This window comes from Heloderma suspectum, chromosome 4 (genome assembly GCF_057233095.1).
Source record: "Heloderma suspectum isolate Gila_16-S chromosome 4, 16-S_ref, whole genome shotgun sequence".
NCBI classification, from domain to species: domain Eukaryota; kingdom Metazoa; phylum Chordata; class Lepidosauria; order Squamata; family Helodermatidae; genus Heloderma; species Heloderma suspectum.
The window spans coordinates 199,745,960-199,762,821 of NC_139461.1; the positions used below are offsets into that span (position 1 = coordinate 199,745,960).

General features: G+C 42.6%; 2 protein-coding genes across 12 annotated transcripts in view; one reads left to right on the forward strand and one right to left on the reverse strand.

Annotated features, from left to right (window-relative positions):
• The window catches only part of GLMN (glomulin, FKBP associated protein), a 41,423-nt gene extending 39,159 nt beyond the window's left edge, over nt 1-2,264 (forward strand). For 4 of the 5 annotated variants that reach the window (XM_084851915.1, XM_084851917.1, XM_084851913.1 and 1 more), the window contains one exon: nt 1-2,242. In XM_084851915.1, the coding sequence (XP_084708041.1) occupies nt 1-117 (117 nt within the window). In that variant the 3' untranslated portion in view covers nt 118-2,242. The other variant, XM_084851916.1, reaches the window with a different exon arrangement.
• Nucleotides 1,749-16,862, reverse strand: part of C4H1orf146 (chromosome 4 C1orf146 homolog) — a 27,136-nt gene continuing 12,022 nt past the window's right edge. For 3 of the 7 annotated variants that reach the window (XM_084851920.1, XM_084851921.1, XM_084851924.1), the window contains exons 3-6: nt 11,490-11,583; nt 9,326-9,494; nt 3,104-3,182; nt 1,772-2,386 (exon numbers count right to left, since the gene is read on the reverse strand). In XM_084851920.1, the coding sequence (XP_084708046.1) occupies nt 2,252-2,386; nt 3,104-3,182; nt 9,326-9,494; nt 11,490-11,583 (477 nt within the window). In that variant the 3' untranslated portion in view covers nt 1,772-2,251. Of the gene's footprint in view, nt 2,387-3,103; nt 3,183-9,325; nt 9,495-11,489; nt 11,584-16,862 lie in introns of all 7 variants that reach the window. The other 4 variants (XM_084851922.1, XM_084851923.1, XM_084851925.1 and 1 more) reach the window with 4 other exon arrangements.

A 16,862-nucleotide genomic window follows, 5' to 3' on the forward strand; every position in this document is an offset into this window, starting at 1 on the left:
GTTCTTCGTTCAGCCCTTTTCACGTTTGATTTAATAGAGAGTGTTCTGGCCAGAGTAGAAGAACTCATTGAAACCAAAACACAGCCTGCAACTGGAGAAACTACTGGGATCAAATGAAGCATTTTGTCTCCCCTATCCCAATGTTTCACATCATGCACTGCATTTATATGTCTGACATTGTGACTTGAACATATAAAGTACCAAACTTTAAATATATACCAAGTAGTAATTATCCTGGCTGCTAGAAAAGAAGGTCCAAGAATATTTTTACACCTTCAGAAGTTCAAAGAAGTGTTAGCTCAGTTGGCATATTTGCAAAATACATGTAAAGTGTGTGTTAGGTTTAATTAAACACCAGTCTGCAAGTGCACAGTACAATTCAGTGATCTGAGCCATTTTTTTTGGCTGGCAAAACTCCCAGGAGCATGCATAACCATGAGTTTTCATGGCATGAGTAACATACTAGGCTTTTGCATGACACAGCCTAATTATAGGGCCCTACTATGACATAAGACATGCAGCTCAATGTAACGGTGATCAGGGATGAGAACAGTCACTGGTACATGTGCATGCAGTTTTACTCAGTAGGTTGGATCCAGACACGCACTTGATGGTGATCACAAACCTCAGAGGAAGGTGAGGAGGAAACTTTTGCCAATCCCTTCTTCCGCCTACAGTCCCCTGTAAATCTGCTTTGGAGGGTTGTGGTACCCTGCAGCACAGTATGACAGGCAGCACAAAGATGACTGCAAGAGGAAGAAGGAACTGGAAAAATTGTCTCTCCCTTCTTTCTCTCTCCCTCTCCCCCCCCCCTTCAGCAAAGAGCCTCTGCTGGATCTCTGTTATGTGAATGGAGGGATCCAGTCCTATTGAATGTGTCCAGTGGACACATCTACAGAAGGTTGACATATTTGTCTTTATAACTTGGATGGCATAGGTTTATACACACGATGTGCTGGCACACTACTTCTCAGCTCCCAAAACACAGCACTGGTGGAATGAATGCCAAGGTATATGATATAGACGCCCCCGCCCCCCAGTGCTTCAGGAAGCAGCAAGGAAAAAGGAGCATCAGACAAAAATTAAGGTTGAACAACAAGCCAGTAACTGATACATTCTTTTGCTTCTGTTACTTCATATCCACAAGGAAAATATGGGAGCAGGTAGGGAAATGCCCCAACAGGTGGAATGGAGAAGACATATGTGCCTATGCTAACACTGGAAATAATTTATTTTAGACATATACTATATGTCTAGTATAGAAACTGGGAATTCATTCTGTCTTACAACTTATATGGAGATAGGTCTGGGGTATATAGCAGCACAGAGTATGCAGCACTGTCTAATCACATGTTGAACAGCTTGAACTACTACTTGCCTGAAACCTTCTGGCAATGAAGAGAATTTGACCAGTCCACAACCTATGACACCACACCCTGAGACTATGTTGTTGTATTCAAACATAGTCAAGGGGTAGTATCCAATGTTAGTCCTACAGAGAATAGACCCACTGAAATGAATGAGACTTGGGTTAGTCATTACTAAGTCTCATTTGTTTCAATGGGCCTACTCCCTGTAGGACTAACACCGGATACTGGCCAAGGTGATACATTAGGAATTTAACAGTGATGTCACCTGTGAGTAAATTCCTCCATGCAAATTTGCCTGATCATTCCTGAACTTGTCCCTTAGCCAGAGCCTCCCCCAGTACAGTCTGTCCTGAACAAAGACACTGTGAGGTGGAGTTTACTGACTAGAAAGAGTACTTCTTGAACAACAAACATACATTTATTTCTATTTATGAGGGAAGAAACTAATAAGTAAAATAATTCTTAGAAAAGCAGCAGTATAACTGAATAAATAACTTTTTGGCATAAATTAAATCACTGTAATCATGTACATTTGGAGACCCTCCCAGTAGCTGCTCATCTGTGCTCTTGAATAATGAGTATTCACCCAAAATGTTGTTTAAGGACATTGGGATACCCATTTCCACTCAAGCTTAAACAGTATCTTTCATATTTTAATGCTGCAAGGAAAAGAAATCTAAGTGAACAATAATATGGCTCTGGTGGTTATGCAGGAAATTAAACTTTCACAAATTACACACAGATTTTCATTCTGAATGTATCTGAAACAGAAATGTGTTTTCCAAACTGACACGCTTATTTCTTTGTGGGCGCGGCTTTTTAAAGCACAAAATTGAGATTGTATTTTGCAAATAAACATGGTCAACATTTTGAATAAAACCTTAAGTGGTATTTAATAAACTACAATCCAGTTGGCTCTGATGAAGCATTTTCCAAACAGGGCTTTGTTCTACAATCTGCGTCTTTGCCATTAGCATTCTATAACAAATGTTGTCCAGGTGTGGTTTTGAAGTAGTCTACACAGAGAGAGAGAGAGAGAGAGAGGAGGGGGTGGGTTATAGTAATGGTAATATACCATAAGAGTTGAGAATGACTTTGGAGTCTTTTTTGTTCAGCGTTCCCATGATTTTGGCAATCGTGGAAGTGGGTCTATAAGGGTGCAATCCTAAGCATGTTTAGACAGAAAAGAGTCCTACAACTCGCAGTATTACCAGCTGGGAATGCTGGAAGCTGCAGGATTTTTTTCTTATCTAAATTTGCATAGCATTTTCAGGTGATCGTTTAAGCAGGCACCAAACTTAATACCTTAATTATGATTTCATTTGTTGGGATCTAGGGAACAACATGGGTTCAAACTGAAGTACCTTTAAAACAACAAGAAGCTGCAGCTATTTTTAAGAACATAGCTTAAAATATCCTTAGCCTCTTAAATCTATTTCTGTTCTCACTGCACAGTAAGCTATACCAAACAGAAGAACAGTAATATTTAACTTGTTTTTTTAAAGATGCACTCCTAAATAATCCTTGCAGAAGTACCTAATATGACTTAGTTTGCTTCATATCCTATGAAACCTTGGATCCTGTTGTTAGATGCATCTATAATTTGTATTACAAGTAATAATGTAATTAAAATCAGCAAGCGGCTGATTTTAAGCCAGAATCCCTGCTGTAGCAGTATTGGGTGCAGTTAAGTACACAAGAATGTACAAGTGACTTTAAATGCTGCTACTTACCTTTGCTATAGTCAGCATGAGTTTAATGGCTTCTGCAGTATTGTGGACTGGGATTATTCGTAAATTACTGCCTAAGAACCTGAAGCACAGAATGCTTATAAATGTCAATCATGCCAAGTAAAGTATTTACAATTTTACACAATGGATCAGAATAGTAGCATATCATAGAATAGTAGGGTTGGAAGGGGCCCCAGCTCAACGCAGGAATCGAAGTCAAAGCAACCCTGACAAGTGGCTGTCCAGCTTCATCTTGAATGCCTCCAGTGTGGGAGAGCCCACCATCTCCCTAGGTAATTGCTTCCATTGTCGCATTGCTCTAACAGGAAGTTTTTCCTGAAGTTCAACCAGAATCTGGCTTCCTGTAACTGGTGCCCATTATTTCGTGTCCTGTACTCTGGAATAATCGAGAAGAGCTCCTGGCCTTCTTCTCTGTGACAACCTTTCAAGTACTTAAAGAGCGCTATCATATCTCCCCTCAGTCTTCTCTTCTCAAGGCTAAACATGCCCAGTTCTTTCAGTCTCTCCTCATAGGGCTTTGTTCCCAGTCCCCTGATCATCTTTGTTGCCCTCCTCTGAACCCTCTCCAGTTTGTCTGCATCCTTCTTAAAGTGTGGTGCCCAGAACTGGACACAGTACTCCAGATGAGGCCTAACCAGTGCTGAGTAGAGGGGAACTAGTACTTCACGTAATTTGGAGGCTCTACTTCTATTAATGCAGCCCAAAAGAGCATTTGCCTTTTTTGCAGCTACATCACATTGTTGGCTCATATTCAGCTTGTGATCGACAACAATTCCAAGATCCTTCTCGCTTGTAGTATTGCTGAGGCAAGTATCATCCATCTTGTAACTGCGTTTGGTTTCTTTTTCTAGGTGCAGAACTTGGCATTTATCCCTGTTAAATTTCATTCTGTTGTTTTCTACCCAGCGCTCCAGCCTATCCAGATAACTTTGAATTTTGTTTCTGTCTTCCAAAGTATTAGCTATCCCGCCCAATTTTGTGTCATCTGCCAATTTGATCAGCATTCCCTGCACCACCTCCTCCCAAGTCGTTAATAAAAATGTTGAAGAGCACTGGGCCCAGGACTAAGCCCTGCGGTACAGCACTCATTACCTCTCCCCACCCTATCTAACTTATATATATCCCCAGCTTATATAACTTATGTTATATGATTACATAAGTAATAGCCTACAGCAATTTATTATAGGAGGTATTGAATTAATTAATAATAAATATATTTTAATCTGATTGCAGCATTTTGGGCTCTGGCATTTCTTTGTTGCTATGTTGGGATAGTGGAAGGTAGGTAAGTAGTAGGGATAGTCTGAGAACAGCTATAAACCATTTGGGGGGGGGAAGCTGAAGAGTCCAAAAGTTTTCCCTAATATTGCTCACCCCCACCCTCTCTTCCCTAGATCATAACTAGGTATCACTAAGCAGACTTAAAATGTAAAGTGTGTGTGTTGGTTTAGCAAAAGTGACTATTACAGTTCAGTAATAGTACAAAAAACTCTTCTTCCTCAGCACCTGATTGCCCCCTTCCTAGCAGCTATATTACTGACCCACCTATTAGATACACCTTCCAACAAGATTTATGCAATGTGAATTAAAAAAAAAAAAAAAGAAGGCCTTGAGATGGGATAATTGTAGTTTGGCTGGTTTGAGAATATTTCTTGCTGCTTTTGAAAAAAATTAACTTTGACAGTTCACAGTTTGAGTCCCTCTTTTATTGGATAAGAACAGAAGCGGAGGCCTACCGAACTGGACCAATGGTCCAGCATCCTGTTTCCCACAGTGGCCGAATGGATGCCTCAAGAAAACCCACAGGCAGCTGGTAATTCAGTGGCACACTGCCTCTGTACCTAAGACAGCCTATAGTCATCAGGACTCGTAGCCATGAATGAATCAGAAACATTCATCTATGGGAGTTTCCCAACCGCACGCAACAATCTCTGCTTGCTCCCTCCAACAACGCAGTCATAGGCCCTGTTGCACTAGGGCAGCAGAGAAATGGGCTACCTGTACTGGCACAATGCTTTGTGGCACTGGTGAAGCTCCTAAGGAGCACAGCACAAAGTTTTATGCATTGTGTTGTCAAAAGTAGAGTGTGGGCTGGGCCTGCTGTCAGCCTCCTGTGGTCCATTCTAAGAGCTCTCAGTCAGGAGATGTAGTAAGGGTATCTAAATATTAAGGAACAGGCAACTAGGGTACCATAAGGACTCTGCCTGCCCAGAATAGGATGCTGCTTTAGGAATTTCAGTACAGTCTTATTCCATAGTAGGGGATAGCCTCAGATTAAGAAGGGCCAAACTACATATTATGTTAAATGTATGATTGCGTTGGGTATTTTGGGAAATAACCAGAGGAGGAGCTCAATTGTAGGAGGGTTATTTTCATGCTTTCCCTATGATGCCATGGTACCAATGAAAATTGCCCCCTTAAATTGCCATAGGAGGGAAGCTGTTCCCATGACAAATAGCTTCTGGGAACAAAGGATTTTTGTTAGGACTGCAGTGTAGATTGGAGAATGGTTAAGTCTCCTTCACATAACATGCTCTCAGTCCTGATTGCCTCCATGCCATGGCTGCTATTTAAAAAAATATGAAGGGACACATTACATGTGATAATGCGCTTAAAGTAACATGAACTTTAACTCTGAGAATCCTATTTACATAGGCATTAGTTATCTACATTTCTTTTTTCTTTTTTTTTAAGTGGTTACACAAGAGCTAAGAAGTATCTCTGAGAAAATTCTCATTAAAGTTAACAAGACACTTGCATGTATCAATGGCAGCCATCTATTTTCCTTTTGCATATTCTGCTGCTCTGCAGCAATTGGCAATCTGCCCAAGTCTTTTACCTAAATTGGTTTTAGCCTCAGCTATCTGGAAATCAAACATCCCATTAGAATAGTTGCTCCTTTGATGCAAAGAAGAAAATAAATGGCAGTTGGTCTGCTAATATATATACCCTACAATTGGAACTGAGCTGTGTTCATGGTTTTTGATGTTAGTATCAGCAGCAAAAAACTAAACTATAGTTGAATATTCAGACATCGCTGGGGATCACTGGGAAATGTTTAAGGAATGGGAACCAGGTTTCTTTACTGTTTGATTACAATAATCTAGTTTAATAGATGGTGGACAACAGTTCTCAAGCCACTCATTGGTATAGGCTAGGCAACTTGTGGCCCTCCAGATGTTGTTGGACTGCAATTCCTTTCAGCTCTCACCATTGGCTGTACCGGCTAGGACTGATGGGAGATGCAGTTATTAAACATCTTGAGGTGACAGGTTGCCCACCCCTGGTATAGAAGAATGGGGCCTGATGTGTAGGAAAGCTGACGCAGATACTTGCTTTGGGAGATGTCATACAAAACTGCCTTAGTCTGGCCACTGGTCTACTTTGCCCAGTTAGTTTATTTATTATATTTATTTATATCCCGCCCTTTCCCCAATACTGGGACTCAAGGCGGCCTTACAACATTAAAACTGCTACAGTTAAAACCTATAAATAGAAATAGAAATACAACTGTACAAAAGTTTAAAATATTAAATCATCAATATTAAAATTGTAAAAATATTAAAACATTAAAAGACAACCAGAACAACAAAAATGGTATCCATACGTTGCATATCCCCAAAGGCCTGCTGGAACAAAAAAGTTTTTGCATGCCTACGAAAACATATCAAGGAGGGTGCCACTCTCGCCTCCCTGGGAAGGGAGTTCCAGAGCCTTGGGGCAGCCACCGAGAAGGCCCTCTCCTGCATTCCTACCAGGCGTGCCTGTGATGATGGCGGGATGGTGAGAAGGGCTTCCCCTGAAGATCTCAGGGCATGAGTAAGCTCATATGGGAAAATACGGTCTTTCAGATAACCTGGACCTGAGCAGTATAGGGCTTTATAGGACATAACCAGCACTTTGAATTGTGCCCAGAAACAAACTGGGAGCCAGTGAAGCTGTTTTAACAGGGGAGTTGTATGCTCCCTGTAACCAGCCCCAGCCAGCAGTCTGGCCGCAGCTCTTTGAACCAGCTGAAGTTTCCAAACACTCTTCTGAGGCAGCCCCACGAAGACTGCATTACAGTAATCCAAATGGGATGTAACTAAGGCATGTTTCACTGTGGCCCAGTCAGACATCTGAAGGAACGGGCGCAGCTGGTGCACTAGCTTTAACTGTGCAAATGCACTCCTGACCACCGCTGAGACCTGGGCATCCAGGCTCAGGGCTGAATCCAAAAGTACACCCAAGCTGCGAACCTGTGTCTTCAGGGGGAGTGTAATCCCATTAACCACAAGCTGTATCCCTATTCCCTGATCTACCTTTCGACTGACCAGGAGCACCTCTGTCTTGTCTGGATTAAGCTTCAATTTGTTTGCCCTCATCCAGTCCATTACTGCCGACAGACACCGGTTCAGCACCCCAACAGCTTCCTTGGAATTAGATGGAAAGGAAAAGCAGAGTTGGGTATCATCAGCGTACTGGTGACACCAAACCCCAAAACTCCAGACAACCTCCCCCAGTGGTTTCATGTATATGTTAAATAGCATGGGGGACAAAACAGAACCCTGAGGGACCCCACAAGCCAATGGCCAGGGAGTTGAACAGGAGACCCCCAGCACCACCTTCGGTGTGTCAGAAGATGAATTAGGGTCCCCTCAGTCTGGGCCAAAGCAGCATCCAACATAGATCCACACTTTCCCAGGGCAAATGAAGCCATAGCACAGGGGTGGAGAACTTGGTGGCCCTCCAGATATTTTGACTACAACTCCCATCATCTCTGACCATCAACTATGCTAGCTGGAACAGATGGGAGTTGTAGTCCAGCAACATCTGGAGGGCCCCAGGTTTTCTACAGCTTTCGGAGCTGGTGATTATGCTCCTGTAAAGTCATGCTCTACCCTTCCTGTATATGAGTGCGAAAATATACGCAGGCACAATAATTATTGCATTACTTTTAAACCAGCAGTTTTGTATAAAAATATGTATTGGACTCCCTTCTGTGTAGCACAACCTCTCTCCCCTAAACCAAAACAAAGCCTAAATGCACATAAATGCATGTGCCAACATTCATCGATTATTAGCTAGGCATTTCTCTCCTGCCTCTTCCTCTGTTTTCTTCCTACTAGTGAAAAGTTAATTATAAGCGCCATGGAAACAGCAAAGTACCTTTTTTGCTTATGTTATTCTGTACATGAACATCAATGGCACTATATGAATAATGATTACATTTTTATTTACTCAAATAACAACATATACAAGAGAGACCATAACTGAGTGGTAGAGCACAGAGTTTGCATAGGGAAAGTGGAATCTTTAATGAGGAGGTTCAGGGGATGGGAAAGCTCACCCATGCACTCTTTGTTGTTGTTGTTGTTCAGTCGGTAACTCACACATAAATGCTACCTTTGATCTACCATAATAGTGCACCAGATGGACCAAGAGTTTGACCTGATAAGTAGCGTTATTTATTTAGTTATTTAGTTATTCACTGATTTTAATGCCACCCTTCAGCTAGCAAGCACTCATGTAGGTTAACAGTAGCAGCAGACCAAATCTATGATCTTCTGAAATCTTGAGTGTAATTATATATTCAAATAATCTTGGATGACAATTTCCTAAATCACTGCATTTACCCTTTGAATGTAAATGTAATGCTGACCTACCCCTGTTAAATCATTAGAATTAACTCTGTTCTTGCCATTCTAGTGGCATGCACCAGATAGGAGTATTGCTCTACCCACTTTGATTGCTTTATTGTTGGCATAAAAATCTGTATGACTGGACCTTGGGAATACAATTCCCATTTTTAAATCATAGGTCAAGTAAATTTGTGCTGCAGGCTTAATCATACTTACTTGGAAGCAAGTCTCGCTAAAATCAACAGGAATTACTTCTAGGCTAACTTTATTAGGCTAGGGCTCCAGATCTAATAATTTTTAAAGTTACATTGTACTTGGGGACTATTAAGTTGTAACATTTCAAAAATTGCTTCATATTGTCAAAATGACTTACACATGTCACAGTGACTGAGATATGACACTTGCTTACAAACTGCAATACAACAAGATGAAGTTACAGTGCATTTCTTTCTTGGCTAGCTTCCATTGGATTACCAAAATCAAATTCACCTACAACTTAGATGACTAGGCAGCTACTACACATTGGTATACCCAATTTCCTTTAGTAATAAAACAAATTATTGATGATTTATTTATTTCATACCTCTGCTGAACTTTGAACATCACATCCCACTCCTTGGGTCCATGAAGGGCAGCTGACAAAAGCAAAAATCCATTCCTATGAATGGTCATAAACCCCTTTATTTTTTCAAAAAACAGTTCTCTGTCAGTGAAAAACAAGTCTTGAGCATCAGCAAAGAAAAAAGCAACACCTGGGAAAGAAGAAAGTTTGTTATGATAGATGTAACTGCTGATAAAAAAGTAAACAAAATGCATATGTCGATGGGGTATATACTACAATTATTGAAACCGTGTTTGTTCAGAAATTAACGTAACGCTGCAACCCTAAGCACATGTGCCTGGAATCAATGGGACATCCAAGTATGTCGGTCTAGGACAGGGACGAAAGAGTGGCAAGGTAGATCTGGAACTAATGGTTTCTACAATGTCCACACTGAGCCAGTTTGGTTTAGTGGTTAGAATGTTAGACTAGGAGTCAGGAGATTTGGTTTCTAGTCTGTGGTTGGCCATGAAGCTCCCTGGCTGACTTTGGACTGGTCACTAGGGATGTACGAAAGTCACTTACCTGAACCCGAAAGTTGATTCGCGGTGGGGGGGAGGCGCCCCGTCCCTCCCCCCCGAAATTCTGGCCGGGGGGGAGGCGCCCCGTCCCTCCGGCCGCAAATCCTGTCCTGCTGGGACGCAAATGGTGGTGGCCGTAGCCGCCACCATTTGCGTCCCTGCAGTCAGCCGTGATAGGCTACGTAAATCTTTACATAGCCTATCATGGCTGAGTGAAAAAAAAACACAACACCGTGCATACGCAAATGGCGGCGCCCATGGGCGCCGCCATTTGCATTCCTTATTTTGGCACGTGTAGTCTACGTAAACATTTACGTAGACTACGGCGAAAATAAGGGGAATGCTATGGTGGCTTAGTGGTTAAGACGCTGAACTGCAGACTGGAAGGTCGGCAGGACAGCAGTTCGAGACCCGAGTGCTGCGTGACGGAGTGAGCTCCCGTCTTCAGTCCCAGCTTCTGCCAACCTAGCAGTTCGAAAGCAAGAAATTGCAAGTAGATAAATAGGTACCGCTTCGGCGGGAAAGGTAACAGCGTTCCGTGCACCTCGGTGTTCAGTCATGCCGGCCACATGACCACGGAAGCGTCTTCGGACAGCGCTGGCTCTTCGGCTTAGAAACGGGGATGAGCACCGCACCCTAGAGTCGGACACGACTGGCTGGGGACACCTTTACCTTTTTTTTTTATTTTCGCCGTAGTCTATGTAAATGTTTACGTAGAGTACACGTGCCAAAATAAGGAACGCAAATGGCGGTGCCCATGGGCGCCGCCATTTGCGTACGCACTGTATTTTTTTTTCTTTTCCACTCAGCTGTGATAGGCTACGTAAACATTTATGTAGCCTATCACGGTGTTTTTTAAAAATCTAGCCGTGATAGGCTACATAAATCTTTACGTAGCCTATCACGTTGTTGTTGTTGTTTTTAACTTGGAAATGGCGGCGGCAGCAGCCGGTCGGAAGATCGGCCGCCGCAGCTGCCGCCGCCACCAAACCACCACCGAACTGCCGCCGGAGCCGCTGCTGCCAGGGACATTCGCACAAGGTAAGTCCCGTCCCGGGGGGGGCAGGGGGGGCAGAATGCGTTTCTCCACCAATTTGGGGGGGCCGAATGCACTGGCATTCGGTCTCCCCGAGATTCGTGGAGAAATTCTCTGACATCCCTACCGGTCACAGACTCTCAGCCCAACCTACCTCACAGGGTTATTGTGAAAATAAAATGGACAGGGTCAGGACCATCTAAGCCACCTTGGGCTCCTTGCAAGAGGGGAAAAGGTGGGATATAAATGTAATAATAAATGCAATTTAAAAAATAAAAATATTGCTTAGCTTATTACAGTGGTTCTCAAACTGTTAAATAGAGGTTATGGGGGCACACTGCTACAGGAAAGGAGAGCATCATGTAACAGGCAAAGCCAGTAACACTTTCCTTCCAACAAAAGAAGTTTACTATTGCAGCCAACAACATTGCTCACTTAACCCACAGAGTTTGCAAAGATAAAGAACGTATGAGAGCATGTTATTCTCTCTCCTTCCCTGGATAGCTGATTTTAGAAGGGGATCTGAGATGCCTATTCAAAGTCAGGATTTAAAAGAAGTCTGTCTTTGCCACAATGTAAGATACTGTACCAGAAAGAGAGAAAATAATGGATCCATCTTCCACTGATTCTGAGTATCGAACCCGATGTTGCTGGTTTTGTAGGGACATTGAAATTTCATGACCCTAAGTTATAAAATACTATATTAAAACATGTTTATTTACTTGCCATTCTATGCCTTGGATGGAATTTCTATTAGAAAATATTCACATATTCAAAAAAAAGCTTGAAATATGTACGTATCTATAAGCAACAATACTACAATCACTGACTTGCTGCATCAGTCCAAGGTTGATCTACTGCAGTATTCCAAGAGCTGCGAAACAGGAGATCCTGGAAGCTCACTATCAGGGCATGAAAACAAAGGACACCCTCTCTTCTTTGTTCCCAGAATCTGGTATTTGATGTGCACTGCCTCTATACATGGAGGTTTCAGTCTGTCATAAATAATAGCCATTGGTAGACCTATCCATGCATTTTTCTAATCTTTTTTGAAGCAATCAAAGCTAGTGGCCATCACCATATCTTGAGGAAGGAAATTATACATGAGAATTGTGTGTTCTGTAGAGCACTTTCTTGTCTGTCCAAAATCAAGTTAATTGGGTTACTCTAAGACAGAGCTTTCCAAACTGTGTGCCGCAACACATTAGTGTGTTGGCAGCAGTGTGTAGGTGTATCGCGCGAAATGCAGAAAATTGTGCGGAAGAGCACCGCGGAGCTCCCTTACTCACGTTTGCTTTGCTTGGCCCCTCCCCCGGAACTTCCTAAAGCAGCTAATGTTAAAGCAGCTTAGCTGCTAAGGCTTAGGTGCTTTAACATTAGCTGCTTTAGGATCACGTGGCGTCTTGACGGAGGACGCACGTGATTGGCGGTGTTGGAGCAGTACGGCGAGGAGTGTGGTAACACGGGCTGCACGAGGAGTGTGGAGAATTCAAAGTTAGTGGAGCAATTAGTCGAGCAATTCGCAATCAGCTTGGGCGAGAGGCTTCCCCACGTCCTTGGTGTGGCTGCAGGGCAGCAGGGGAGAACAACAGCCCGCTGGACGCCCCCAGAGCAGGGAGGCTGTGCCAGGCAGGCGAAGACCTTCGAGCCTGCACTCCCCGGAAAGGTAGAGGCGTGGGGCGAAGAGAGGGGAAGGGAGGCACTGCCCTGGGAGCAGAGCTCGGCCGACACCGGCACAGAGAAGTGGCAGCGGCCACCAGCCCTGCGTGGTTTTGGGCGTGTCCTTCACGGACTTCTGCACCACGCTGCCTCACGGCCAGGCCAGAGTAACACGCAGGTGGAAACACCGCCTGGGACTGCACCGAGCGGGCCGTCTGCCATCTTGGCCAGTCGGAACAGAGCTCCGTTGATTTCTGCCATTTATTTTTATTTTTACTCTGCTGTAATTGTGGATTAACCACCCACTGGCAGTGTACCACCGGAGAGTGCTGGAACTGGACTCTGGACATAGGCACTGCAAATATTTACAGCAGTATAGCCTTGTAGTGAGACATATGTGTATTTACACCATTTTTGTTGGACTTTTGCTTCTCTACTTCATGTGTTTTTGCAGCTGAGCTCCTACCTGGACCTATGTGTCCTAATATGTATTGTAAATACTTTAGTTAATTTTGTTTATTTTTCACATTTTCTCCTGGTCCTGCTTCCTATCTTTATTATCTCACTTTATCACTGTGGGAGTGGAGCGCAGGTACTGTTATTTTCAGCACCTGCGCTCCATTTTCTTAAATTCATTTTCTTAAATGAATTAAGAAAAGTTTAGGACAAAGTGGTTCAAATGCTCAATTACATTAAAAGTAGATCTCTTCAATCAAGATTATTTGCTCATATTTGTGAAGACATGGGGGCAGGGTTTAAAAAGCTTCTACTACACACAGAAGTTCGTTGGCTCTCAAGAGGTCGAGTGCTTTGTCCTGTATATGAATTGAGGGAAATGATGCTTAAACTTTTTGAGGAAAATCAGCAAAATGAATTCTGTGATCTAATTCAAAGCAAACTTTGGTGCACAAAATTGGCATATCTTGCTGACATATTTGAACATTTGAATAAAATAAACACCAGTATGCAAGGAAAAGGAGAAAATATCTTAACAGCGGTAGATAAAATTTGTGCTATGAGAGACAAAATAGCGATTTGGAAAAGGAAAGTGAAAGAAGGAAATTTTGAAATGTTTTCCAAAACTGCTAAGTGCCAGCTAAAATGTGATATCAGCTCGCTAATTGTTGAGCATTTAACTTTGCTTGGAGAGAAAGTTCATCATGACTTCCCAAATGTTGAAATCCAAGACTATGATTGGATTAGAAATCCATTTCTTTCAACTGCAATGAGGAACTTTTAACTTATTGAAGAAGAAGAATTATCTGACATAAAAAATGATCGAAATCTGTTAATGATGCATGAACAGGGTGACTTAGACAGCTTTTGGATTCGCATTTCAAAAATGCATCCAAACATAGCTAAAAAAGCGTTAAAAATTCTTCTGCAGTTTTGTACTACATACATTTGTGAAGTATCCTTTTCAGCCATGGCAAACTTAAAGACACTGAAACGTGGAAGCTTAAAAATGCTTGATGATGAAATGCGAGTGTCTTTATCTAATATTCCACCAAATATTGAAAAGCTGCGTTCATCCCATCAACCTCATACATCCCATTAAAATGGTAAGTAGTTATTGGTGTTATTCAACTTTTTTAAATTCTTGCACATATTTACATACTGTTACTCATAAATGACAACAATGTATGTTATTAGCTTACAAATCATATATTTTTAAAGATATAAATGAAAGGTTTTCATGAGATATGTTGTATCCCCATACATTTCGTTATTACAGTTTATGTATGTGTCCATATCTCTTATAATGGGTTAGTTTAACCTCCGGTTTGCGAGTAAAACTGAATTACCGTGTCACGAAATTATGCATGTCTAAAAAGTGTGTCACTGACATTAAAAGTTTGGAAAGCTCTGCTCTAAGTCCTAGTATTATGAGAGAAATTACTCACACTATTCATTTTTTTAAACCTCTCCCTCCCTTTCTCACACCACCACAAGTAAGATGCTATGAAACATCCAATTTTTATTTAAAATATTGGCCATTATAACCAGGGTGGTTTGTGTTCGGCTTGCCATACATAAGTGTTGCCACGTTGTAGCCTAGAGATCCATGCTGTAATTTAAACTCCCCAATGCAATGGGAGACAAAACAGCAGAGTCCTCCCCTGTCAGTTCCTCTTGATCCTGTCATCCATATCCCACCTCCACCTCTGGGGTGGCACACCTGAAGCCTGTTTATTATAACATGCAAGGAATTAGGGTGGGCCCAGAATGAGAGGAGGAATGGACAGGAGACGCTATGGCTGCCTTGTCTCCACTTCAACAGGGGAATGTTAATACATTCACATGCAGATCTCTTGGCTGCAGTCTGGCAACCCGTGGTGTAGTGGTAAATTTTGAAGTGCTGAAGCTTGTCATGATAGCCCACATAGCCACGCCCCTATAAAGACATGCTGCCAAGCATCAAACGAAAGCTGCTGGACTAAGCATGTTTATCTGGGACATACTTCCATAGTTAAATCTGAACTGCAAAGGCACTCGTTACAGTAAGCACCCCTTCTTTTGTTTCTCTATAGCAGCCTTCCCCAGCCTGGTGCTTCCAGATGTGTTGGACTACAGCTACCATCATCCCCAATTAAGTTGGTGTTGGCTGGAGGTGATGGGAGTTGCAGTCCAACATATCTGGAGGGCACCGAGTTGGGGAAAGCTGCTCTACAGAGTGTGTGGCTTCGTTTACGTATTCAAATTATCTGGGGCTATTTGTTCCATAGTCTGTGTGTATCTGTCTGTGTGCCCAGGGTTCACCCACTCTCTGTTTGGGTATGGAATGTGCAGATTGCTTGATGGATGGCCCTGCCTTTATGACAGGAGACAGACCATTGAACAGGCCTTTTCATCACTGGGGAAATTGCTTCGACTGAATGATTATTATCTGGGCTTGATGCAAAGCACAGGCAACAAATACTGCTCTGGCAGATGATAGCATTGCTCCTGCTCTGGAAAAATTGCCAGAGCTGCACTCGCCTTCAGCTGTACCCCTGGACAACCCTGTGTGTGATTGACAGATCAGAGACTTGACAAAGACCTGGTTTGGACAATAGCCACTGTCCTCCCACCCCTTAACCCATGGTCTGTTGCAGGGTTGTTTAATTCTCAAATAACCCCTGTTGACACAACTACCCCTGACAACACCCAGTCAGGGGTTGCATATTTACAGTGGCAGCCAGCATGCACCACAGCTCCTCAAGGGTAAATTAATCCACAATGGTCTGTCATGTCATGTGAATCAGCCCAATATGTCATGGTGAGTCCTTTCAAGGGTTCATTGCAATTTAAAAAACAAACAAACCCGCATAGCTAGATAGGTATACAGTTGTTTCATCAGTTACACTTTTATCCTGGGATAAACTAGCCAAGTTTCTTTTTATATATTTTCTTTTCTATCAATTCAGTGAGAATGTCAACTTTTAAAGGCATTGACAATGCACTGGCTTCCAGAATTAATCCACCAACAAGAAAAGAGAAACTAATCAACACCCTTCAGCTGCATTAAAAAAAGGAGAAACAGCAAAGATCAACATTATAGATTAATCGATCCAAATGCTTCCTGAAAGCAAGGAGTACCCAGATAAAACCCTCTACAGCACTTTCTGCATCGCCTGTTTGTCATTATGACTGCTCACTGCATGCTGCAATTGCTATTAACAAGCTAAAGGAAGACTCCAGAGGGGAAACGAAGGGAAGGGCAACTCATTGGTGAACATCAGCTGTACAGATGAAAAGTCAATGCATAAACCACTTTGTTTGACAGGAAGCAGGGGTTGCCCCAAGTGGGTAACAATTCCACATGTCACAGAGGTGGTACTGGAAGGGCACCAAGATGTGACTCATCTTCCCACAGCAACTTAGGAAGAAGCACTTAACAGTGAATGTACCAAGAAGGCTGGATGTTGGTACCCAACTTTGAGCCACTAACGATGCTGCCATATTGTTTGCCATCTTACATGGGCACCCAGATGCAGTCCTTGGCATGTTTAAATGGGGGCTTTCTACATTCCTATCTCCATCCTTTTATGCAGATGGTACAATGATACACACCTTAGCTATACCGCACTGATCCTGTACCCCAAAATATATCACTTTCTTGGCAAAAGGATATAGTGATTCTCCTGCTAGGCAGGCCACCGATGTTTTTGATTTTCTTGAACTGAAAGTGTGAATATGGTCAGTGCTCTGGTCATGACAGCTGAACAAGCAGCTCTACCTCTCGTTCAAATCTTCACCAAGGTTGGCCGTAGAATCCCTGTCCAAATGTCTGGAGACAGTGACTGGCTGGATGGGGAGGAAT